Below are 25,585 nucleotides of genomic sequence, written 5' to 3'. Positions count from 1 at the left end.
TCTTCTTGCAGATTTCCAGCAAGAAATAGCTTTTGGATATTCAAGAGGCCCCACCAGACTCTTTCATTGTATGATTCACTGTTTGAGAGCTCATATGTCTGCAGGTGAATTAATATATTGTATGCTTAAGACCAACTTAACATGTTGGCCTAAAATAGCATTTGCTATGTGAACTAGACACTTTGCTCTTTCCCCCAGATTCCTGATTTTTTTATGATATTAATGGAGATTTAGAGATTATTTTAAGCATGCTAGTCCTTGAAACCTTGAGCTTGTAATGTTTGCTAACTACAAGTTCGTGCATATCCGTGCATCATTTAACACCATGTGTTCAGCAATACTAAATAATGTCATAAATCATTCCTGAGACGCACAGTTGGTTGCTCATATGCACAGATGCAGTTGTGTCACTCCTATCCATCCATACGTTAGCCATCCAACAGAGCTTTCCCTCAGGTTGTGTCCCTTTCCTGTTCCAGTTTTCCTGTCTTACACTCTGCAGAATACTTAATAGAAAAAAAAGCCCTAAAGCACCAGAAGAGCTGACCCTTGCTGAAGGACAGATGTGGTGGCTCTTACAAGAGGCCTGTGTGGTGTTGTTGTGGTGTAAACACGTGGATATGATGATGTGCGCTGTTAAGACTGATGTCGAAGCAGTCTGAGCATCTTAAGCCTCACTGCAGTCTATTGTTAGTCACTAGACAAAGAGGTGTGTGTGTGTGTGTGTAGCTTTGGGAGTATCTCATGTCTCAGAGGAGCTGCCCTGCACTCAGTGTGGCACAATGTGTGTGTGTGTGTGATAATGACCGTATCAGTCGGTACCAGCCTGGTCGTACAGGTCACCATGTCTCCGTGCCGGTCAGCAGACCACCCCAGATGAAAGACTGCACACACATATAAAGGCAGTGTGAGTCACCCCTCAGTCCCAGTGGGGACATTCTGTATAACGTCAACTCGACCAGTGTTTCATATGCATAAGAGTGCTCAAAGACACAATAAAGCACATTTAATTAGACGTCTCCCCTGACAGATCAGCCCTATGAATTTCTCTTTCCGTCTCCTTCAAAAGGCAAGAAAATTTAAAAAAACAAAACCAAAACAAAATAAACATCATCTCGAGACTGTTACAATGTATAAAACATGCATTTGTTTCAGGATAAGCTGCCACATGGATCAAAATCTTCAAAATCCCCAAGTTCGGGGATACATTGTACAATAAAAGGCTCTCTTAAAAATTAAAGATGAAACACAATGACAGACAGCAATGAAAAGAAAATGAGGAGAAGTCTCCAGCTTTGAATAAGAGTGGGAGACAGTTGAAGAGGAAGAAAAAAAGAAACACTGAGAGATCAGTCCTTTTGCTCTTCTGGACTGGTCGATTCTGTTAGATAGACCCTCACCTCCACCCCGAGATCAGACAAGAGATGAGTTTCTGTGACTGGCCAAGTGTGTGTACTTTTCTCAGTTCAACAGCAGATATTCTAGTGTGTGTGTGTGTGTGTGTGTCTCTCTCTCTTTCATCTCCCTGACACCTCCCTTCCAGGTTTAGATTGTCATTGTTTGTGAGATCACTTGAGCGTGTGCAGCAGTTGTGTGACAAAGCGGCGGTAATACTGCAGATGATACCTGTTACTCCCTGTGGGGAATGATAGCAGCCTCTTCATAGATGATGTCGCCTACAGAATAGAGGCTTACACTTTGTGGTTTACTCCCAACAATACACAATGACCTCTCATTGTTGACGATGACACAGTAAGCCATTCGTCTCCAGTTCCAGAGCAGGACCAAGCTGAAAGATAAAAGTTTGGAGATCCACTTGAAGTTAAAACGTGTAAGAGTGGAGTTTTTTTTGTTATTGTTAAAGTAAAACATAAAGATTTTAACTGCAGCAATTAATCTGGCCCCTTTGAAGCAACACGCTCTTACTTTCAGGAAGTCTGCATTGCTCTCCTCTCGCGTTAGTCCACAGTTTTAGTTTGAAATGCTCTCTGAGGGCTCCTTTTGTTACTTGACGTGAGGTTGTTTGCTTTTATTAAAAGTTAAACTTCATCTGCACCTTTCACATTTGCCCAGTTTAAATTATTCTGTAATGTCTTTTTAATTAGTTTTTAATGTTTTAAAAGAATGCTATCCTCTCAAGAGATAATCCTCTGATTGAGTTCTGTTTTCTCAGCTACAGCACACAGTAATACTTGCTCACTATTAATAGCTGCACTAGACTGTAGCATTTTTCAATTTGGATATATTTTACTTTAGAGAGGGTGCACTCTATTAGAATACTAATTGAAATGTTGTGTTTAAAACCAGAAAATGTCATGAATCTCTGGCCCTGGCCACAGTCAAAAGAAGTCTTTCTGTTAAATTGTTTACATAAGGATCGAACCCGCAGGCGGACTGTTTGTAATGTAATCATTAACACACAAAAATTAGAGGGGGAGAAAGCTTGGACCGCTGAGCCGTGCAGGAACGTTTAAAACTGGATAAATAATTGGGTTTTTTTATTGGAAAATAAATAACAACAGGGAGATATGTGCAGCCTGTTTTGTATTTTCAACCCTTGAGACTGAAGGTAGCACAAAAAGAAAGATTTGTCCCAGCACTCACAGTAGTGAATGTAAGAAATGAAACACCATTTGTGACTTTTACATCCAAAAGCTAAATGAAAAGCTCATAATTAAGGGTATGAAGGCTCATCCCTTTTCCTCCTTGTGTTATTTAGCAGCATGTCAATTCCAGTTTGAGGTCATACTACTTCTGAAACTTTATGAAAGGCTTTCTTATTAGACAACAGTGACAAATTAGGGAGTAGTCGCTTTTTGCACTCAGACACTACATTTCTTGTGCAGGCACATCCTCGGGTGGGGGGGCAAGCGACTGATGAGAAGAAATGGGACACAACAAAAGATATGTGAGGCAAGAGGAGTGGAGTGAAGCAGCTCTGTATGTGGAGGTGGACTCCTTGTCTGCTCCAGTGTGTGGGTGTAGTGGTACAGTCATGTGTGGTCAAATGATGATAGATGTTAGATCGGGGTCGCATGCTCATTTTCGCATTGAAGTTGCTCTGCGAGTTTCTACAAGTTCGTACAGAGGGGAAAAATAGGATAACTCGTGTTGACTCAGCTTTTAGTTTTCTGTTTGAAGCATTTGGTTCCAAATTTGTAGTCAACGATTAGACCTGCTACACCTGACATGCGATCAGAGGACGCTTATTAACTCAGCAAGGTAGTCACATTATGTCAAAGGTTTATGACACATTTATCACGAGAGACTGCTACTACTAGATAAAGTACTAACTGCTCATTCATACTGTGTCTCTCATGCAAAATGATGCAAATTAGGACTTAGACGAGAGAGAGCGAACACTTCCGGCTTGGTTATTCTAGGCAAAGATAACTCGGACAGGAAACGAGCCACATAACTCATGGATTTCCACATTTCACGTTCTGCTGACGGAAGATGGAATGTAAATGATACTAGTTAGTTGTGAACAACGCAGAAGAGAATATGATTTCCCACAAATCCGTTGTTGAAATTGTATCTGACCTGTGCATGAAGGGTACATTTTGCAGCCAGCAAACTGGTGCGGTCCAGCAGGCGTTGGTGCATGGCAAATTCCCCACACAACTGTAATGACTGTGGTAATCTCGATGACAATCTTGAATGGTAGTCTGTGCACATTGGAGGACATGTAGGGTTCAAATAAGGATATATGTGTTAAATTTGATTTCGATTTTACCTTTAATTACACTGATGGTAGAAAAAATGTCCCTGATCCAAGCAAAGCACAGGCCTGTTTTTGAAAGCTCGATTTCAGGGGAAAATGGAGTTGTTTTTGTAGACAGTGCCAGTGGCCTGCACTCAGACTAAACTTTCAACAAAGAGAAGAGACCCCTGTTTGGCAAAGGGCTAAAAGTTTAAATAAATAGAGCAGATGAGGGTAGGCCAAGGTCGAGTCTGTGCACGCTGAGCGCCGTGGTTCACAGCTTCGGCAACCCAGCCGCTCTCCACACCTGTGAAAACTTGAAGGCCAAACTAAAGAGAGATATGGCACCACAGCACTAATAAAATAAAATTAAAAAAAAAGGCATGTAGGAGTGTAACAGCAGCTCGGCCAGTTAAAGCTTACATCCGGACCAGTGCTGTTTCTCAACAAGTTGGAATGCACGGTTGCTTGGAGATCAAATAAATGCTAGCATTATAATATGTCGAAGGCTCCCCTGACTGTGTGCACTTTGCTAACTTTCCACATTTGGCTCTATTTCTTTTTTCAGTTAAATAAGAAAACAGAAGAAAGCTTGGCAGGCTGTGAATAGAGAGTCATTTACACTCAGAATTATTAAGGGTGTGCAACAGAAAACTAGGGTTGTCAAAATACCAGAATTTTAAACTTCAAGGCAAAATTCATATTTCTAAAAAACAACACTCAATACCTTTTTGATATTCGGACAAAAAGAAAAAAAAGTCCTTAGCAGACAAAATATATATCACATACCAACATAATGTATAATAATGTTAATATTTGTGCAGCTTAAGTTAAAATCTGATAGAAGATCTGTTTTTATTTATAGCTTTGGCACTGTCAATACTCTAAAATGCAGGTATGGTATTGTTTTAAACACAAGGCATTGAAAAAGTATCAGTACTGCTCAGAGCTATCACTGTTTTTTAAAAGAAGGTGTCATTGTCACAACAGTGTATTTTGGGCTGTGGATAGAGATGTGAATGGACGATGGGCAGAGACCAGACGTGACCTGATCTTTCACACCGACTAGGAGCAGGAGGCCTGGTCAACTCGCTCCTCCTATAAATTCCAGGACGTTTTGCATGGAATTTGGTTTTTAATGATTCAGACTGCTGTTTATTTGTTAAATTTTGAAACAATCAGGCACTTGTCAAAGAAAGGCAGAATGAAGAAAACGAAAATCTGAAACAGAAACGGCCTCATGCCTGAAACGGTTACAGTCCAAATGTAGCCAAAGTGGAGAGGAAGTTTGGTGGGATAGTGTTTGTTATGTTTGTCTGGTTTTCTGGTTTTGCTGAAGTCCATTTGCTTAAATTTTAATAACCTCTTATTTCCTCTCTTAAAGGATTGCAAGGAGACATGTAATTTCTTCAATTCCCAATTCTCTTACAAATCTTAAATCTTAAAGCTTTGTTTCCTTTTCTCCCCTGATACCTATTCGAATGGCCTCAGCTAAAGGCCTCTGCTGGTGCCAAGAACTGATCTGATACACTTGTTGTCTTTTTCCAAAGTTTTAAACCTGTATATCTGGCTGTGATTGCGATAGTTTTCATGTAAGGTTACATTTGGCCAGGAATTTTTTTCTGACACTAAAGACAAGCTGGCGAACTGCGTCTGATGAAATAAACAGGATTAGTCACATTGTGGTCGGATAAATAGATCTGCCAAATAATATATAGTATCAGTGCCATTACCAGTGCCAGTGTATCGTATGTCATATCAGTGCATCCTTTATTACATGTGTAATTAAATTTAACTTTACGCTGATGTAATGTGAAATGTCTCTATATAAATCCATAAAGCAGCTATTATGCATTCCACATCCACAGCCTCTGTTGTGCTCCTCTCTGTCTGTGTGCTGCTGTCAGCACATCTGGCCACTCTCACGCCATGGCCAGAATGCTTCTGAGAACACGTGTGTGTGTGTGTGTGTGTGTGTGTGTGTGTGTGTGTGTGCACGTGTGCTTTTATCCACATGCCCTGTTCGCTAGATGGGATTGTGCAGCAGATGTGTCAGCATGCCAGTGCTCAGTCATGGTAACTGTAGGTTAATGCCTTGAGCCCACAGCATTTGATCCAAGAGGAAGAGAATCTCAGTAATTAGCGTTGGCTCTTTATCCCAGTCAGACCTCACAAAGCTGATTGAGTGCTCAGACACTGGATTAGAATAGATCTCTTGATTAGTGAAGATAATTCAGAATTTGTTTGTACCAGTGCGCAGTTTTTTCCCCTCTTTTGTCGTCTTTGACCCTTTGCATTTTATATATTTGCATGCCAGTCGTACAATTACATGCCATGAGAAGCAGAAAGCACCATTTTCCTCATTCTCCGGCTGATCTATTTCAGTCATGTAAAGACACTGCCTCATTGCGTTGCTTTAGTGTGCATTTGTGACTCCCTTGAGCCTGAGTGCAGTCTGTTATGCAGGGACTTCTGATACCTATGTCTAGTCTTTGTGCTCGGTACCAGAGAGCGGCCTCAGGCTGTGCAGCGAAGAAGAGATTGTCGTGAAACAACAAGCCTACACACTGCCTCCTGCTCCTTGAAGGAAAAGAAGACAGCAGTTGTCAGTTGCAGCCCATCTCCCTTTTCACTTTCTCTGAAGCTTTTGTTGTGTTTGGTACATCTCCTCCCTGCTATGATTTCCCTTTTCCTGAGCACACTGATGAAAGTGTGCAATGCCTGTCGGACGGATGCCACCACAACAGTGCTTTAGGTAGCTCCCCAGACCAAACCTCATTCTTTTTGCATTAGAGCTCAGGCATGACTCAGTTGTTGAGGGAAAAGGGGGGAGAAAACCACGGCAGACAGTGGGGAGTCAGCCTGACAGTAAGAAAGACAGACAGGGAGGGAGGACTGGGCAGGTTGAGTCCACCTCCCTCCTGTGGTCTGGCTGTTATCCTCATGTTGCAATGTAAGCCAACAGAAATCAGGAATTTTCTGGAGAACAGTTGGGGAAAGCCTATGCAGGCAGAGGTGGCACACAAGCAAATGTCATGTACAGCATTAGACAAAAAGCCTTTTTTATTAGAGCTTTTTGTCAGCTTTAGACAGATACTTTGATGACACATCTGGGTCGCATTCAGAGGGCAGCAGCATGGGAAAACGCACCGCCTTTGAAATATGCCTCATCTCAGGCAAGTGAGGTGTTTTAAGGCTTTGTCAGTGTTGGAAATTTTTCTAGCTGGCTGTCAGTCTGTGTGTGTCTGTGTGTGTGTGTGTCACCATACCAAATAAATCCCCGTCTCTACAGGGGAAAGTTTCTGTGCCGTAAAACCTTTCAGGTTGTGTGTGTGTGTGTGTGTGGGCTTCTCAATAAAACCTGTGTGTGGCCTTTTCTCTGCGTGTCTTCAAACAATGCCACCCATAGTTAAAGTGTGATGGAGAAGCCTGTTGCCTGCCCAGAACGGGATGCAGCAGCAACAGCCATGTCTGACGGGGGAGCTGCCTCTCTTTGTGCCCTCTGACTGCAAACCGCCTCTGACCGTGCTGTAAATTATGTCAGCGGGCGCAAGCAGCATACTAAACGTGCAGCCAGATACGAGCGTGAGCGCACACATTCTTTTTTTCATCACATCTAATTTATGCTCGTTATGCGTCATTTTATAATAATTGCACCACATACACTAAGTATTTGCTTTAACTATGACAGGGCAATGCACATGTTCATATGCACAAATCCCAGCAGGCTCGCATATCTGGCCCTTCTCTCTATTGCTGAGGCGTGGGAGGTGTGTGTGTGTGTGTGTGGGAGGGGGGGGGGTTCCTGTGTTTTAATTAAACTTGTAAAGACTGTTGTGTTTGGCAAAACTATATTGGTGTTTGTGTTTCCTAAGTCCCCGCTTTCATTTTGGTTTACGACCCCTGCTTTGAACCGTGTCTCCGCTCCCCCACAATGAAGAAGTTTCCAGACATTGTGGGACTGGAGTGACTGTGTCAGGGCACTCATTCTGTCATCTGTTTGTCACTGTTGATGAGGATTTCATGAATTTATTTTTTGCATTTTTCAGACGCACAGTCAGAATTGTACCACTTTTTGGTTTTACATAAACGCAAATTGTCCGAAAAAAAAAAAAAAAAGGAAATTGATTGTTCTAACAAAACCGCAGGGATGTTTTCTCCAGTGTTTGACGTGCAAATTTCCTGAAGGATGCAGCTGATTTGCAGTTCTTCATATTGGTAAAAAGGAACCATATACACAGCTGCTGTCAATTCAGGATTGCTATCACACCTCGACAGACTTTCTGTTATGACTACTCTGATTCACAAAAACTCAGTGGCTGAGTTGAAATTGACCTCATCCTGCATCTAAATAAGCCCAGAGATGCGGGCTCTGGAAATTGGATTCTGGATGGGATGAATATAGCCGGTCCTTCAGGGACAAACAAACAACTTCCTAAGCCACCAACACGGCCACTCCTCAGCAGCAGGAACCTTCAAAAGAGAGAAAACAAACTTGAAATGCTTCTATGCCTTATTTCCTTCCCTCAGTTTATGGCTTGAAAATGGAATGAGATCCTGTGACAATTTGAATTCCCAACTCTGTGTGGGTTTTTGTTCTTTGTCTGGTTGTTTGCATGTTGTCATATGAATAAGAGGCAGAGTTTCTTTTGAGACTTCACTCTGTCTTAACTCGACAGAATAAACTGGTAATTCTAACACATCTGTTTATCTATACAAAATATTTTTACTTTATTTTGGAGCTATTCTATGGAGTTTTACTTTAGATTTCTGTAGTGTCTTGCCATTTAACAGAAAAATTCATTCTGCAACACTATACTTTAAAAAAATGTTTTTGTACCATATTTTTGTATGGTTTATAAATATTATGTATATCTGAGAATTCAAATGCTTTATCATTGTAAAACATTATCTTCAAATTGTTAATGTTTAATAAAATCAGCTCAGCTCTATAGGAATAGTTTGACATTTTGGAGAATATGTTTAAATTTCTGTGATACCAGTTTTCTTATTTTAACTCTCAGAAAGACAGCAATACATCGCATACGTCCTGAAGTGTCAAGCTAGTACTTTAAAAAAACATTAAAATAATCTTTTCATATTCAGGTCTCATTAACTTAAAATGACAAGTTGAGGGTACAACACATTTCATCACTTAACATTACCTGGAAAATTTATTTAAAAAATAAACAATGTGGGGATGTATTTTCCTTCAGATGGGACTGAGACAATACTACGAGTGATCGAATAAAAGTATGCAGTGGAAAATTCCCAGGCCAAGTTTAGAACCGAGCCATGAGTAAAGTGAGGGAAGAGGGTGAAAATTTTGGGGTTAGAGAGAGCGGGGAATATGGACGCTGGGTGGATGTTAGTGGGTTTTTGGAGGGCGGAGTTGCTGGTTTGTGCAGAGACGGCTTGCTGTGAGACTGCAGTTCCTCCTTAATTACAGCTCAACCGGAGGACAGGGCCAGGCATGCTCTGTGCGTAGCATTAGCGAACACAAGTTCACACATTCAAATGTAATGAACACAAGTGCAAGCTTGAGCAAAGGATTTGTGTCCGATGAGGAAATCCTAGTTTACCTCACATTAGAAAAGCATGTAGGTTGTCGTGAAAGGAGTGTGATTGCTACTGACGCACATATCAGGTCTAGTTTTCTTGTAATTGTCCACAAATTTCCCAACATACCTGAGATATCTGAGTGTGTGTTGTTTTTTTTTTTCCACTACCTCTACCTTCATATTATAATCTTCCAATGAACAGAACTACATCTACACTACTACACAACCTATAGCTCTCTGGCCTGAGAATGCTGAAGGCTAGATGGCTAGCGCAACTTCATCTCTGTATTGCCTCTGCGGAGGGTTATTTTGGGAGTCCATAATTACAAAGGAGGGACTGACTTTACTTCACGACAGCTCACCCACACAGCAAACACACTCATCACTGGCAAGGTTGGCTTCAGAGCCGTCCAGTTTACTTCAACAGCGTCTTGGCTACAATGTTTGAGTTGTGCTAACTGCTTCTAGCTAGTTTAATTTTTAGTTAATTAAGAAATAAATCAATCCCTTGAGTTTCCTGATTTGCCACTTTGCTTTGAAATAAGTGGAGATTGCTGTGCATACTGCTGCTGATGCACATAGTTGGTGCGTATGCTATAAATACTGTCCACTTCAAACATACAAACACTCACTGTCCCTTAAAACCAATCAGATGTGCACAACCTCGTGATGTCACTTGATTTGATGGCCCTGGTCAGGAGTTCACAGTCCCTGAGGCAAAAACCGTCCAACACGTAATCCACTGAACGTGAAAGCCTGCACAAACATGAGATGTATGGGCCGTGTATTGCACTTACTAGATGAACGCTGTGTCATTGGCCTGTGTGGACTTTCAAGATCCCTAAATGTAGGAAGAGTCAAATCATAGGCTGTGAGCTACATGTGTGTAACATTTACAAACGTTATTACATGCAGCTCTGCATGTTCACGCTGAGCAGACGATCATGCCTGGGCCATGAAAAAACATGTTTATGTGTCACATTTAGTAGGACTTGTTGTGTGTTTTTCTTGAAATAGTCTGTTGAGAGGGAGTTGACTGTTTCTTTAGAGTTGTTTACTCTTCTGGTATCCCCCTGTGGCCAGGCCACACTGACGAAATGAGTTTGTGTTTTTTTTTTTAAAGAATGAAAGGGGACTGCATTGTAGGGTTATTTATCACTTTTTCTGATGGTGTTTGGCATTGAATTATTAAATTACTGAAATTACCACTTTTTTGTGTGGACTAGTGCAACAACGCTGTATACGCTTGTGTGCTCGAGGAATCAAAGGAACAATTACTGCCAGCTAAAGGACTGAGTATAGCCATATTTAGGTCATGAGGCCAAAACAATGTGGCAAGCTGTCATGCCCCTCACCAGCAGCACTGGAGTGATTTGATTGGCTAGAACGGAGCCAAAGGTATTTATGATTGGCTGTCACAAATCAGCAGAGCTGGCAATGAGCTTAACAGGAGCCATTTCAAACTTCATTTAACATCAAAACAAATCAATGAAAGGATCTAAAGCATGCGTCTTGTCTATTGCTTGTCCATGGTGTAACTGATAGGAACTGAGTTTCTGTGATTATCATTTGGTCAGTGAATATCTGCTTGTGTACTTTACTTGACTATAGCCAGTCTCTCTCTGCTGAATTTCGTCTCATTCTCATACTCTCATTCTGCATGAAAACACCGAACTTTAATAAACTTTCACAAACTAAGTTTTAACCTAAAGCCTTACTCTTAAGTAAAATGTTTATCTTTTGATCTCCTGAATGCCAGGGATAGGCTTACACACTGTGAGAAGATGCTGCCCCTTCTCCCATTCACCCTCCCCAGCTACACCACGCGTTGGTGGTTGAATCAGGCCAGATCAGCAGTTCAGGATGGGAGAGGAAGGAAAAGAATGGAGGAGGGGAGGAATGAGTCCTGACTCTTATCCTGATATGAATTGTGTCCTACAGACTTGTCCAAACAATGGGCACTGACAGCTCATGTGGAAATGCTCCCACAGCTTTGAAATTGTGTGTGGTGTGTGTGTGGGAGAGAGAGAGAGAAAGAGAAAGAGAAAGAGATAGGGAATAGTGATTTGGCTGCAGAGACCAGATGAAGTAAACTACAAATGGAGTCAGTGAAGCAATGCAGGAGCAGGAAGAACCAAGGATATGTGTCACCACACACAGGAAGTGTTCTGTTATGCTGTGTGGTTGTGCAAGACAGGGTGTTGGTGTTTCAGGTGCAGGGGTGGATGGGACTGAGGCCTGTCCAAGCCTGAAGAGAATCTGTCCAATCATACCTGGAGGCCAGGAAGGGGATTTTCACTGACCTGTGTTCATGACTGAATAAAGGTCAGTAAGAGTGCTCATGTTACTGGCAGAGCACACATACCAGGAAAATCTCTGAATCCTCTTCAGAGAATTAAGAATGACAGGGCTCCATCTGACTGAAGATTTCCCTACTCAACTGGGAGTTAGTTCAAGGTATTCATCTACTAGTCATTTAAGATATTAATTTATTTAATTATTTGATATCTGTTTAATGTGGGGGTGTCCACAAAGTGAGGTGCCTGTTCACACAGTGTCAGACCAACCAACCAACCAACAGTCATTTTGATTTATTTCAACATCACAGAAATCTTGTTGTTCAAAACTCTAGAGCAAATAACTTCCCACTTGACAACAACAAATACTTGTGGGTTTATCAACCTGACAGATGTATACGTAGCTGCTCAGCTCGATTCCATTGCCCATTCGATCGTTCAGATGCCGATCCCCACCCGCGTTCTCCCACTCGATCTTTTCCCCATGCAAACCTCCTCCTCCCAGAGGTGCAAGGCTCCTGTGCTAGCACTGTGACACTCCCAACAGTTAGCCGCATGGAGCTAACATGCTAGCAGCAGCTGCAGTTGGTAGCAGTAAGCAAATTCTGTTTTGCAAGAGTAAAGGTCCATCCTGCAGCTGTCCCCCTGATATTTTTATTTATAAAGCTGTAGTGAGGGTTTTTTTTTTGTTTTGTTTTTTTCTTTTTCTGAAACCTAACTGACCAGTGAAATCTTGGTGAACTAATACAAGAAGATCGTATTCAGCCAAAACTATTATAATGATTGCAAACAGGGTGTGCTTGATTGCCAGAGCTTCTCATTAGACAAAGGTGTGTTCGTGACTGTGTGTCTGTCCACTTGGATAATAATAAAAATGATCTCATTCAGCTTTTGAAGACAATATTTTCTCTGGCCACTTATGAATCGAGTTGTAGCGTAATGGATTATTTTTCTTGCCCACAGTGTGAATGAGTTGAATGTCTCCAGAGGCAGCTTCATAACAAAGGATCATTTTTCCTATGCATTGATGTAAGATCTTCTCAGCAGGACGTCTTCTGTGAGACGGACGATCTCGCCCTTTCTCAGTCTTTCTGTTTTTCCTTTAAGCTGGGAGTTTAATACAAACAAAATCAAAACTGGCTCAGAGTATGATGGGTCGTCACTCTTTTCTCTGTTTACAGAAGGAAAGTTGTTGATTTTCAAGTCTGCAGGTGTGTTTACTCACTTGGTTGTCTCATTTTCTTACCTTGCTGGTTGAATATCACATTCCCCAGCTTTTCTTGGCTTGTCTGCACTGTGTGTGTGTGTGTGTGCACACACGCACACTTGTTAGTCACCTGCAGCTGATAAAATATCAGAAAATGACTTCATCTCAGATTAGTGCCAACAGCTTGAGCAGGATGAAGGTGGTGCAAGAGGTCTTCCAGAGTTTACTTTTGGTCTTGACCTGGGTTTATATTCTGGTACAGATCTCAGGTCAGTGCTTCAGTAAGTAATATTAGTGTGAATCTGGGTTTAATCAGTACCAGCACAATCATCCCAGCATCCCAAATATTTTTTGGGAAAAAAAAACCCAATCAAGCTAAATGACATTTGGAATTTAATTCACAAATATGAAATCTTCTCTGACCTCTTGTCTGTAGGATGTTTTATTGTTGCTGCAGAAGGTGAAAACAGAATTTTCTTTTTTTGTTGTTTTTGTAAACTAAGTCTTTGAAGCATATAAACAAATTATGGTTTTGGAATTGCATTTTTTTTGGTGGGGGGGGGGTGCACAATTGTTCTTGGCTTCATTCAGATCAGGTATTTGGGTTCATACCGGTTCTCCACAGGTCCGTTTCAGATCAGATTCTATAGATCCTACTGTGGGTAGATTTGCAAACACAAAATATACAAGCGCATGCAAAACAAAAAGGCCCGAAATCAACCAGTGTCTCTTTGTTTGGTTTCTCCCTGATGCATGATAGTGTTTATATGTGTCATTTTCTGTATTCGGCTTCCAAATATTGATGATGTTCACAGGTTGACTAAATACTCAGAACAAGTTAGTCATTGCAAGTCTCAGTGGTTTTGTTCAGTTCAGTGGGTTTCTACAGTATAGTAAATGTTTCATCCACTCCCCCACAGAAACCACTGAATTCACTTTATATGTGGATTTATTATTTTTTTCACTCCTGTATGTCAGTACGGCCACTTTTTATGACACTTCACTGAACCTGTTTGCTACTATTTAAATAGCATGAATAATTTCAACACTGAACTATTATTCAGTTCCTGAGCTGTAAAACTCGCTCGACGAGCTGTTGCAAATGTACCATGTTCCCTTTTTTCACAGTCCTGAAGTGAGCCCACATGAAGGATATTCACGCAGGACTCGTAAACGTTGCTCTCTTCATTAAGCAACGTGAAGCAAATCCAATTGAGAGCAAATCTTTTTCAGCCTGGGGCTCATTAAACATGATTTGATGGTCAAAGAAGCTGCAGGCCTGCCAAGCCTGTGTTTTGGTTGGGGAGTGTGTGAGAGGAATGGAGTTTACACAGTAATTGTTATTATGTTAGTCATAGTATCTCTTTAACAGTAGAGTATTGACTGTGTGTAAGAGAAGAGGACTGAGGGGAGAAAAAATAGATATCAGAATGACTTGCATTTCCTCTTGAATCCTCCTTTTGTATCCTTAAGTGTATCCTTCTCACTGACACACACACTGACTCACCCAAACAGAAGGCCAGACAGGTGGCAAGCACACAAGTCCAAGTCCGCTGCTGGGACTTGTGTCACCCGGGCACCGCCAGAATCTATTTTCCTTCATCCATTCTTTGCCAAAATGCCTGCAAAATATATTATTAGTCACATGGTTTCAGGACTTGAGGGTGTTTTGATGATTCCACTCAAGTCTTCATTGTTCTCCTTTGAAGGGAAGAATCTGTCTACTGATTACAGCTTTGCATAACTGAAGTCAAAAGTTCCAAGATTTGCATTAACTTTGTGCTCCTCAGTGAAGTGTATTTATATCTTCACATGGGTAGTAAGCAGCGAACGCAGCCCGGGTACCTGTGGGCCAGATGGCAGTGGAGGCTTTGCGGAGCTTAAATCAACAGCATGTGTTTTCTTGGTCGGAAACATGCATATGATCAGCAGAGAGGCAGCTGGATTAAAACCAGAAGCAGTAGTTGGTTTTATTTGAGAGACTGAAGGAGGGAGGAGGTAGGGAGGTTAGTGACCCCCCCACCCCACCCCACCCGACAGCACATTTTTTCTGAAAGGTGGGGGGTGACTCTTGATGGAGTGGAGATCGTTCCTTTTGAGAGGTTGGAGGAATGCAAGACCTGTCTACTCAGTCGCTCTCCTCTACCTTACCCTTTGATGTTATTCCCTCCTCACCTCTGCTATGTGTCAACCCTCCCCCACCACGCAGACACACAGAGACACACACACACACACACACACACACAGACCAGGTTAATCTCGCTATGTCTCCCACTCCCTTCTCTTTAAATACTTTACTCTTGGTGTTGGTGATTTTGTCTAACATCTGCATGCCCATTAGTAATTTGCATGTCCGGTGGTGTGTGGGTGATGGAGGTGGATGATACCTGCAGTGAATCTTAAACCACCCCACCCCACCACACAGGCCGAGCCAAAACGGAGCAGGCAAGGCAGCTCCATTTAACTTGTCCCAGATGTGCAGCCCGGCCCCTGTGTGCCGCGGTAACAGAAATGAGCGCTGAAGGAATGGAGGGAGGGGGGGCAAAGTGCTGTCCAGAACATATATGCATGCATAAGTTTTAGAGTTTTTTCATCTCATCTTTATCAGGAGGAGAACCTCCTGTATTACCTTATTGTCTTGCAGACTGTTTATTCTTGTTCAGTTTTTCTAATGCCAGAATCCCTTTCCTTTATATTTCTTTCCTTTCATCTATGGGAATCTTTGAAGTCTGGTAATAAGTTAACATGACCTGTGTTTATATAGTATGTGTTAATTTTAATATTTCTTTTTTATTTTATAAACTAATCATTTGTATGTAAACTTTTATTTAAGATGCCAGTAGATAAATGTAGTAAAGTTTAAAAAAAAAAAAAAGTACAATATTTCCTCTCTGAAATGTAGTGGAGTAGAAAGTGTAAAGTAGCATGAAGTGGAAATACTCAAGTTAAGTACCTCAGAACTGTACTCTGAAGTAGAGTACTTGAGTAAATGTACTTGGTGAAATTCTTTTCTGTGCACCTAGCATTTGGTAACACAGCATGCACAGGATCACAGAAACTTTCAGCAAGTTGCTTCCCAAACCTTTGGTGCAGCTGTCGATTTATAACCACTGAGGTTTATCAAGCCTCTCCAAATTTCCATCCAGGCCCTGCCTCAACCACCCCTGCAAGAATGTGAAATATGTTTGCATGTTTAAAAAAAAATGTGGTGTTCTTTATTCTGTCTGGATTCTTTTTCCATGTTAGTGTTCTCTGAACGTCTTGGCAGCAGTCAGCCCCTAAACACACACACAGATAGGCTTCCCGACCGTCTCCAATAGGGAAGGAAAGAGACATCCAAGAATACTGATTGTTTTGGTTCATTCCTCACATTTATATGTGCACATCCCACTAGAAAGGGCCTCCACATGCACTTTACATTGACCAGTGTGAAAACTTGCCTGGCAGCTCACGCATTAGAGGACAAAGGCATGTTGAAGTATTTGCTGCAGCTTATTTACACGGGAGAGGAATGCTGAAATTTGCTCTTCATTTCATTTTGCTGTATTCGGATGTCTCGTATGAAACCTCTGGAGAGTCACGAAAAACAGCTATTTCTGATCCCACGCTCTGAGGACAAAGCATCACAAAGCGCTCTGCATTTCATTAAATTGTGTCTTTTATAATGCAAACAGGACAAAAAAAAAATGCAAGTGTTGCCAAAGGAAAAACGTTCCAGTGGACACAACATGCTTACTGTACTGCATTGTGCCGGGCCCACACGTTTTCCCCTGCATGGCTGTGCTCTGTCATGTGCTGTTTCATCCCGTTCTACTTTATGCCATATTCCTGGGGGTTTTGAAAGTGAGGAGCTTCCAGCTGTGTGAGCATGTGTGTGTGTGTTGTGTGTCTGTCTGTGGGGTCCAGGAATGAAGCCCACTGCCACAGCATCCAGTGACCTAATGCAAAAGGCAGCAGGGTTTAGCACTATTCACTATTCTCTCTGGTGTCCCCGTCTCTCTCCCTCTCCAGTGATTATGGCCTCTCCTGTCACTAAGCACTTTGTCACGCTTGGCTGACAACCATGATAGGGGCTGGGGGGTTGTTGGGGTGCAGGAATGTCACTTGCATAGATTGACTGTAGCTGGATGTGCTGTGGAACAGAGCAAGAGGCCGTAGGTCACAGGCTTCAGTTTTAGCATGCAGATGTGAACTGATGAATATGTGTTGTTGCTGTCCTGTGAAAGCTGTTTCTTTAGAATGACAACTTTTCATGAGGTAAGCAAAGCAGCCCCATTTTTAGCTTCGTGACAATGGATGTTATGTCAAGTGTGCTTTTAATCATTTAAGTAGTCTCAAACCGTAAAGGAACACTATACTTTGTCAGGAATAGCTAAACATTTTGGGACATTTTGCTTTCTTTTCTGAGACTTGGATGAGATTGCTGTCACTTACATTCCAGGACAGTAACTCTGAAGCCACAGCCCGCAGGTGGTTAGGTTAGCTTAGCTTAGCAGAGAGGTTAAAACAGGGAAAACAGCTAGCTTCGCTCAGTCTCATTGATGACTTTGGTTTTACGTGTTTACTGCGTTTTGGGCAGAACTGTTTCTTGAACCAAAGCCGTTGTCTGGCAACTGGCAAAAACTCCACAAAGTCCGGCACATAACACCCTTAAAATGGCAATTTTTAAACATAATTTTAACCCCCTGGTTCTTATATGCCTTAAACTAATATAATATGTGAATTACTACTGGCTATACCTTGATTTAATACCATACACACCCAGAGTAGGTACTGGTCTTCCCATCTAACTCTCTGCAAGAAAGCTAGTCAGTGTGCTTACCAAAAAGTCCAACTATAACATTAATGTTTGTCAGAAAATTAAAAAAAAATTTTTTTTAACTATATGATAATCAGCATGTGTAGCCTTTAATTGGAATTCATATCTCAAAACCCAGCTGTAATACAGTGTTCTTTGCGTGGTCTGGTGTCACCACTGCAGTTGGAAGTATTGCTTGTGTGAAGTAGACTGAAAGAATCATATGTTTACAAGTTCCTCAGCTGGATTGCTAGTGACTGGGTCATATCACTCTGTAAAAATATCATTACTGGAGGGGGTCACACCCCTGAGGGGCCACCGCTAAAGCTGTTAGAAGGATGTTGACGTTTCCCCCCCCCCCCCTACCCAAAGTCTCACATGCTCATAATAACAAAGCTTTCCCCTCATAGAGTTATCTTTTAAAATCCGGAATAATTAAAAATCAGTAATAAAATTCTTGAATGGGACCAAAACAAACTGTTTTAATTTGGCTCCAGATACTGCACCTCATCACCCCCACCCCAAAAAGCACAATGATTTCCATTCATGCAGACTGCATTCACTGTGCATTCACATATGCTACCACTGTACACGCAGTTGGCACACAAACACTGATGGATCATGAATAATTATTCTAAATTCTGGCCGTGGTTCCGTTAACTGGTTGTGGTTGTGTTTGCCCTCATAATGTTTTTCGCTAACACAGGCATACCAAAAGTAGTTAACACAGTGTGCCAACTTTCACAAAACCCTGTGTGAAATATCACACATGAGGCTGGCCCCAGACACCTTTTCAAACACCATTAGTCTGCTCAGCGATTGTGGTGCCGCCAAAGGGGAACTAAAAGCATACCAGTCTGGTTTTGGCTGTGCTGCTGCGTATTCGCTTGTGTGAAGCAGGGAGCTCATGTTTGAGTTTGTAATCGTCTACCTTTTCACAACGGTGCTTACAGAGTGGTGCGCGCACCCATACACACACGGTGCAATTCCCTGTTGATTAATTTCCTCCTACCGCTTATTTATGACTCACATTGGGTCGCAATGTAAAATTACCTGAGCACGAGAAGGATTTGAAACTCTTCAAAGCAAAGCATGTTTTTGTTTTGGTTCATTTCCATCAACTCCATCAATTTCAGTCTCTCCTTACAGTTGTACTGAGTCAGGAGTGAATGTTTGAAGGCCTGCCAGAAACAAGTGTGCAGAGAGGCCCTAACAGTTGATCATAAAACTCTTTAGATTCCTGTCTTTTATAGGAAATGGTGGAAAAGCAGCAGGATTTTTAAAAGGCCCTCTCTTCATAGCTTTGGTTAACTAGAGGTGGGCTTCAGTGGAACAAAGACTATTTTTTTCTCTTTTTTTCCTTTGCTTTGTAAGCACAAGAACAGCATGAGGCATTAAGTTGCAACAGAGAACCAGACACAAACTAGCTAGCTGGCTTCTAATTGGTCTGTTCTTTTTCCTCCCCAGTTCAACAAAGTGCAAACATTTCAGAATTCATTTTTAGGATTGTCAGGTAGTCCTCAGTTTTCATTCAGATTAGCTTGAAGTGTGGTTGTGAAAATTAGCAATGTGCCAGGGATGGGTCATATTACTTAAACTTTAAACAATATCATGGCAAGCTTGAAATAGGCATTTGCTTTTGTTCGAATCAGTCCATTCCTGTCTTGAGAAGTTATGTTAGATATTAGTTAGATCTTCAACCTGCTCAGATGTATCTCCAACTACATTTACCACCACATTCCTTCAGTGTCATGCGCACAGACACCCGCATACATCAGCAGAGAGCAGAATGTCGGAGTCACCCAGAAGCCAGCTTTCCACCTCTGACCTCCTTCCCCTGACCTTGTGAGGGCTGTGGGTTGTTGGAGCCGCATTAGGTGGTGTTGTCTGGCCCCATGTGGTTTTAACTCCAGTTTTCCTGAACACTTGATGATTTTAGTTAATTTGATTAACTTAGGCCAGTACCGCAAGACAGAATTTGGGTTTACTGTACTGGAAAACATGGCAATGTTGAAATGAAATCTTTCAATGTTTTTTTTTTGTTGTTTATCCACCAAGTTGTGTGGCAGCGCTCATATTGCCGTCACTAACAGTCTTCATCACAGATGTTTAATGTGCTTTTAAGTGAATGAATGTTTTTCCGTTGCTCACATTTACATGTATTTCAAGTGAATTGGCCTTAAGTTTTGAAAATTTTAATGTAAATGCTAATAGCTGGTGTCCATTTGCATTTATTCTCTTTGTTCTTATTCCGTATTTTGTTATTTGATTTTCTCATACACACTCTGATCATTATATTACATTTGAGAGTAAATTAACATTGCAGAAATAGTGACAGCTAATTGGATCGCCGAGCTTTTCTAATGGGCTTTGATGTGAGATGCTTTTTAGCCTGCGAATGCCTGGCATTGACCTGACAGTCTCAGATTAATGGGTTTGCACTGGCTTACCCATCATGCTTCAGTGTAGCAGGGATTAGGTTTGTCAGGAGTTGTTACGATAACCTTTGTGTGATCGGCTGGAAGGTGCTCCCTGTCTCGGTCTTTGTGTGTGTGTGTGTGTGTGTGTGTGTGTGTGTGTGTGTGTGTGTGTGTGTGTGTGTGTCATGGAAGGTTTGATTTCGGACTAGAAAGCTGTGACACTTGATAGTTCATAATTACTTAACTTCTCTGTAGAAATCAGTGACCTTTATGAGACTGGGCGTGTTTCGAGAAGTCTTTTTTGATTTGTAATTTAAAGAGCAGAGTAATTTTCTTACATTATCCTGAAATGCAGTCCCATTTAGTTAAATCTCTAGAGTACAGTCATAGTAGCAAATGCAGGTTCACCGTGAAACATGCACGCAATTTCTACTAAGGAGTGAGTTAAGCAGGGGGAGGTTTTGTTGTCACAGTTGCAGAGGACCAAATGACTTTGCAATGGAAAAAACCATTTCAGTTTGATGAATGCACTGGTCTTGAATCTAAAACCCAAGGCCTGCAGACAGAGACTCACAGGGTTGTGCTGCCACAGTCTGGTTCTCTGGCTCGACATCTTCATTTTTGGCATCTCCTGAATACAGCAATCCCACGATGCTCCAGTGGTTGTGCTTACCAAGGGGAATTTGCTGTAGCTTCAGCCAATCTTGCAAGAGAAGTCATAATGCTATGTAAGGGCTGCAACTAACAATTACTTTTGTCAGCACCTAATCTGTGGATCACTCTCTCAATTAATTAATGAAATGGTTTGGTGAAAAATGCTATTGATCACTGGTTTTGTCAAGCTACCAGCCCAAAACCAAATCACATTAAATATACTATGATTTAAAAAAAAATAAAAAATTAACCTGAGAATGAGTGAGTGACCAAATGAGTGTCATACTAATGTTTTGTCAGTAGGCAAGTCAGTTAATTGATTTTATCTTCCAGCTTTCACATAATGAAAGGTTATATGTGGTACTTTACTGAAACATAATATGACTTAAGGGTTATCTAAGGTGTACCTCCTAACGCCTTCTTCCTTACTTACTTGGCTCATGTCCACATTCTTCAGCAAACAATGTGGCATTACCAGATGTTTGATAATTGCCTAGTTGGATACATGACTTGTGAGACTTTTATTCATTTATTTATTTATTGTTAGTTAAAAGCCGTCTTTACAAAGTCAGCACCTGTGTTGACTGTATAAGTTGCCACGACTCCCTCTTGAGTCACTGGTCTTTCTTTTTAGTTATCAATGTTGGTTACATTCCTGCACAGTAAAGAGACAGAATCTAAACAGAGACACTTTGAAATGTATCACTTTCACTGATTCACGGATCAGTGTAATCAGCACATAGTGTCACGAAAGCCCAGATTTAACCCCCACTCAGCTTAACTTAACTAGTCTTCCCTCTACAGCTAATGCCTCAGGACATATGAGACTTGCCCCGTGTTTGTAGGTTTCTTTAAACAAATTACGCGTTTCCTTTGGGATTTTGCAGTACAGTTGTAAGACATTACAAAAAGAAAGCATAATGATAGCTGTACCATAGGATTTCTGACTGAAAGATCATCTGTCCTACTAAATACACCGGTGATGTGGTTTCAGAGTGAGGTGAGGGTGTGGAAGCAGAAGGGTGGTGCACCACAGACGTGGATTGAGACTCTGCTGCTATCCCCACCAACATGGTTCCCATCATGGAGACTCACACTTGTGGCAGAATTTCCAGCCCTGTAGCAAATGCCTTGTCTGGATTCAATCATATCAGCTTCTGCCACAACATGCACAAAAAACTAAGAATACCATGAATTTAAGTTTGATGATATTCAGAAGCTTTTGCTAAGAAAAAAAACTTTTAGAAATACTCATTTTAAAACAGCAAAAGTTGAAAATTGGCATTTTTCAGGCTGTTTCTTTATCTGGTGGTAACGCACTTTTGGGACAGCAGTTTGGCTGAGTCTGTGAGTGCTTGACAACACTGATTCATGCTGTGCCGAGAGACATCAATCTACTATTTCGCTCACTCATTTGTCATTTTTATTTTCCCTCAATTTAATCACCAATTCAGTTCCCCATCTGCAATGTGGTGGGTGTCACTGCTGACACCCGCAAAAGCTGCTTCTTTTCTCCTGACGGTGAGGACTCGCATCAAATATCACACTATTTCCCTCCCCAGAGCCTTCCTTTCTGAAGCTGTAGTAAAACATGCTGCTTAGTCAACATTCTCCTCCGGAGGAGCCCGGAGGAGGTGCTGGAAGAGGAGAACATATATTAATGATGAGTCAGCATTGCATAAGGAGTCGTGCGCAGACGTCCGCACTCCTCAGAGGCTGGAGGGACGACTGGCCAGCTGGCTCCGCTCGAAGACTCCACATTTGTTTGAGCGCCGTCTCTCCTTCCACGGTGTACTTTGAACACGGGGCCAGAAATTACAGTTAGCTGACCCACAGTAATTTCATAAAGCAGGTGTCCCAAACAGTAGGGCAAAGATGACTCATCGCTGTTGCCATGGAATTGCAGGAGCCGATGCTACCGCCTGGGGAGCCTTACTTCCTGTCACATCAGGCTTTGCTGGGTCCAGATTTCCTGTCTTCCTGAGAAGGGAAGATTAGAGAGCTATCAAGTTATTCTTGTTTTCATCATGCAGCACACTCTGTAGAGTTTCTCACTATGTCGCACTGTGTCAGAACCAGAACTCAATAAACACATTTATCTTTTCTCAAGTTTTACCCTGGGTCTATTATTTGTCAGTCCTTCCTCCTGTTTTATTTTATCTAGGCCAGTACATGAACTGGTTTGGCAGCAGCTATGCTGTTCCAAAGAAGCCAGTCTCTGGTTACAAGGGTGATCTAGTTCTCCTATGAAGGCTTTCATCGTTGGACTAATTGCTCAGAATCTGTGGCTGGAACCACACTCGGCTTTAGCTGAGATTACCAAACTGATCTTCCCTCACAGCTCATTCTTTCCACATTTCATTGTATCCTCCTTCCCTCGCAGTACCATGTTTGTACTGATAGTAGCACATGTATGTGGGTGCAGAAATGCGCTCTGGGAAACCCTACAGCTGCTGCCTGGTAGCAGAAGGGTGGTTCACCTCCGTCAGCACAAGCAGGAATGCTCTGCACGCTCAGCGTTTTATAAGAGCATTCACAGAGAGAGAGTCTCAGTATTAGCAGTCTAAGAGTCCTGTTGACATGCTCACGTCATTTTTAATATATACGTTAGACTCGTTGTAAAAACATTGGCTTCATGCTTAACTCAGTTATAGAGTTAACCAGTAAGCACTCAGACCTTGTTCATGGCTTCATTAATAAGAACAGTGTTTGGTCACATATGGAACAAAATCTGTTTAAATGACTAGCAGGTCATTCAAAGGAAAAGATTTTCAAGCACATCTGTGCATAGTTTGAGCAAAGGTTGTCGAGTTTTTAGGGCAGGTGGTTTGATTTAAAGGCAAAGACTGGACTGTTCATGTACAGGTTTTGTAGTTTCCAGGATGAAAACATTTTCTGTTGGTATGTTTTCATTTTCCAAGTCCTCTTCTCATGATTTTGTTGAGCCTTGAAATATTTTAGTTTTTCCCTTTTCCCTGTTGCTTTTAACATTGGGAAGAAATTATGTTTTCAAATTGTGTTCCCCCTGCACATTAACAATAAATCTGATCATTAAACAGATCAATTCTAACACTTTCTCTTTCTCTGTCTCGCTTTATTTTTTGCAGAAGAGGTCGACTATGCTAACTTTGGCACCAACACATTAACTCGTAAGAAGAAGGCGGGGGTTGCACTGCGCAATAATGACGTCAACCGCAAGCGGCCACACATCCGCATTGGCATGCCCCAGGACTTCCGGCCAGTGTCCTCCATCATCGATGTGGACATCCTACCTGAATCTCACCGCCGTGTCCGACTGTATCGTCACGGCTCAGACAAACCCCTGGGCTTTTACATCCGTGATGGAACCAGCGTGCGAGTGACGCCACATGGGCTCGAGAAAGTACCGGGCATCTTCATATCTCGGCTGGTACCTGGAGGGTTGGCGGAGAGCACTGGGCTGCTGGCGGTTAATGACGAGGTGCTTGAGGTGAACGGCATTGAGGTGACTGGAAAGTCTTTAGATCAGGTTACAGATATGATGATTGCCAACAGCCACAACCTGATTGTGACTGTCAAGCCGGTGAACCAGCGTAATAATGTGGTCCGCAGCAGCAGGATCTCAGGGAGCTCTGGCCAGTCATCTGACAGCAGTGGGTCGACTGGCTACCCGAGTTTGTCAGTGGCCTCAGGGGGGGTGTTATCCTCTGGAGCACATGGATACCAAGACGACCTGGAGAGTGATGAAGAGACCGATATTGTCATTGAGAGCAGCCTGAAGCGGCCATCTCAGAGGTCCAATGCTTCCATGGCGTCCAATGTGTCTCGCACACACCCGCAGACAGCAACAACAGCTTCAGGCCCAGTGGCACCACCAAGCCCTCCCACACGTCCTGCATCGGTTGTCTCCACCACCTCCTTCCACTCCCAGCCAAGCCTCAATGGAGGGTCCCATCACCACCAACACAGCAGCCTCAGCTACCAGCTCCAAAGAGACCTGAACCTTCAGCACAACCCGCACCAACAGTCCCAGCACCGCCATCACCACGTACAGCCTCCGCATCACAGCAGCAACCCAGCCCTCCGCCACAGCAACGGAAGCCTGCACAAAATCCTCAGCTCCATGAAAACGGACCCACGACACAGTCTTGCGCTGCCCAGGGGAGGGGTGGAGGAGGATGGCACCGTTATTACCCTATAATACATAGAAACACACAGACAGAAACATCCCAACTGCTCAGAGACTAAAACTGGAACACCGGGCTGGATCAATATGAGCATGAGTGTGTTTGGTCAGATACTAATTGTGTAACTTCTCTTTGTTTTTACATGATAAATGATAATTGAAAGTTACAAGCCAGGAAACAAGGCAAACACATTGTATATATTTCTTGTATTTTTTAAGTTGTCTTCGTCTTCCATGAAAAGATTTGTACGTATGTAAGTAAAAAGCATCAGAACAAACTGTTTTTAGGTGAGTCCACTGTATCCTAGAGTTCTGAATGTGCCTACAGCCTAATATCTTTTGTTAGTGACCACTTTTTTAAGATCATTTTCATTCTTCTATTGGGACCAACTTGGGGTTGCTTATGGATGTTTTTAAAGAGTAAATCTATATTTCTTATATTCTGATAAATGCTGTGTAGAGTATGATTTTTTTAATAGGTCTTTTATGCATTGATGATTGTGATCAAATCCTTGTATCTGTTCCAATAAATTATTCTAAGAAATGTGATGTGATGTGATCGAAATGTGATATTTATATTTCCTGGTCAGCTTGACTGGGTTTTTGGTTGAAAACTTTAAAGTAACATAAAACATCAAGTTTTGGTTTCAGATCTTCAGAACAAAAATTGAGAAGCCTGTTTTTAGGCTAACACTCAACAAACAGCAGCATCTGTAGACGAGAAATCCATAACGTCAAAACGTGTCATAAGGGGTGAGAAATTATTGGTAGTGTTATTGT

At 42.0% G+C, this 25,585-nt stretch overlaps 1 protein-coding gene across 1 annotated transcript in view; it reads left to right on the top strand.

The window, feature by feature from the left end:
* The window catches only part of pard6gb (par-6 family cell polarity regulator gamma b), a 31,059-nt gene extending 5,705 nt beyond the window's left edge, over nt 1-25,354 (top strand). Inside the window, exon 3 of the mRNA XM_046418707.1 lies at nt 23,748-25,354. Within this exon, the coding sequence (XP_046274663.1) occupies nt 23,748-24,820 (1,073 nt within the window). The 3' untranslated portion in view covers nt 24,821-25,354. The remainder of the gene's footprint in view (nt 1-23,747) is intronic.
* The last annotated feature ends 231 nt before the right edge of the window (nt 25,355-25,585 follow it).

This window comes from Scatophagus argus, chromosome 17, assembly GCF_020382885.2.
Source record: "Scatophagus argus isolate fScaArg1 chromosome 17, fScaArg1.pri, whole genome shotgun sequence".
NCBI classification, from domain to species: domain Eukaryota; kingdom Metazoa; phylum Chordata; class Actinopteri; family Scatophagidae; genus Scatophagus; species Scatophagus argus.
Note: the sequence above shows the minus strand (reverse complement) of the source record. Positions and strands in the feature narration are given on the sequence as shown.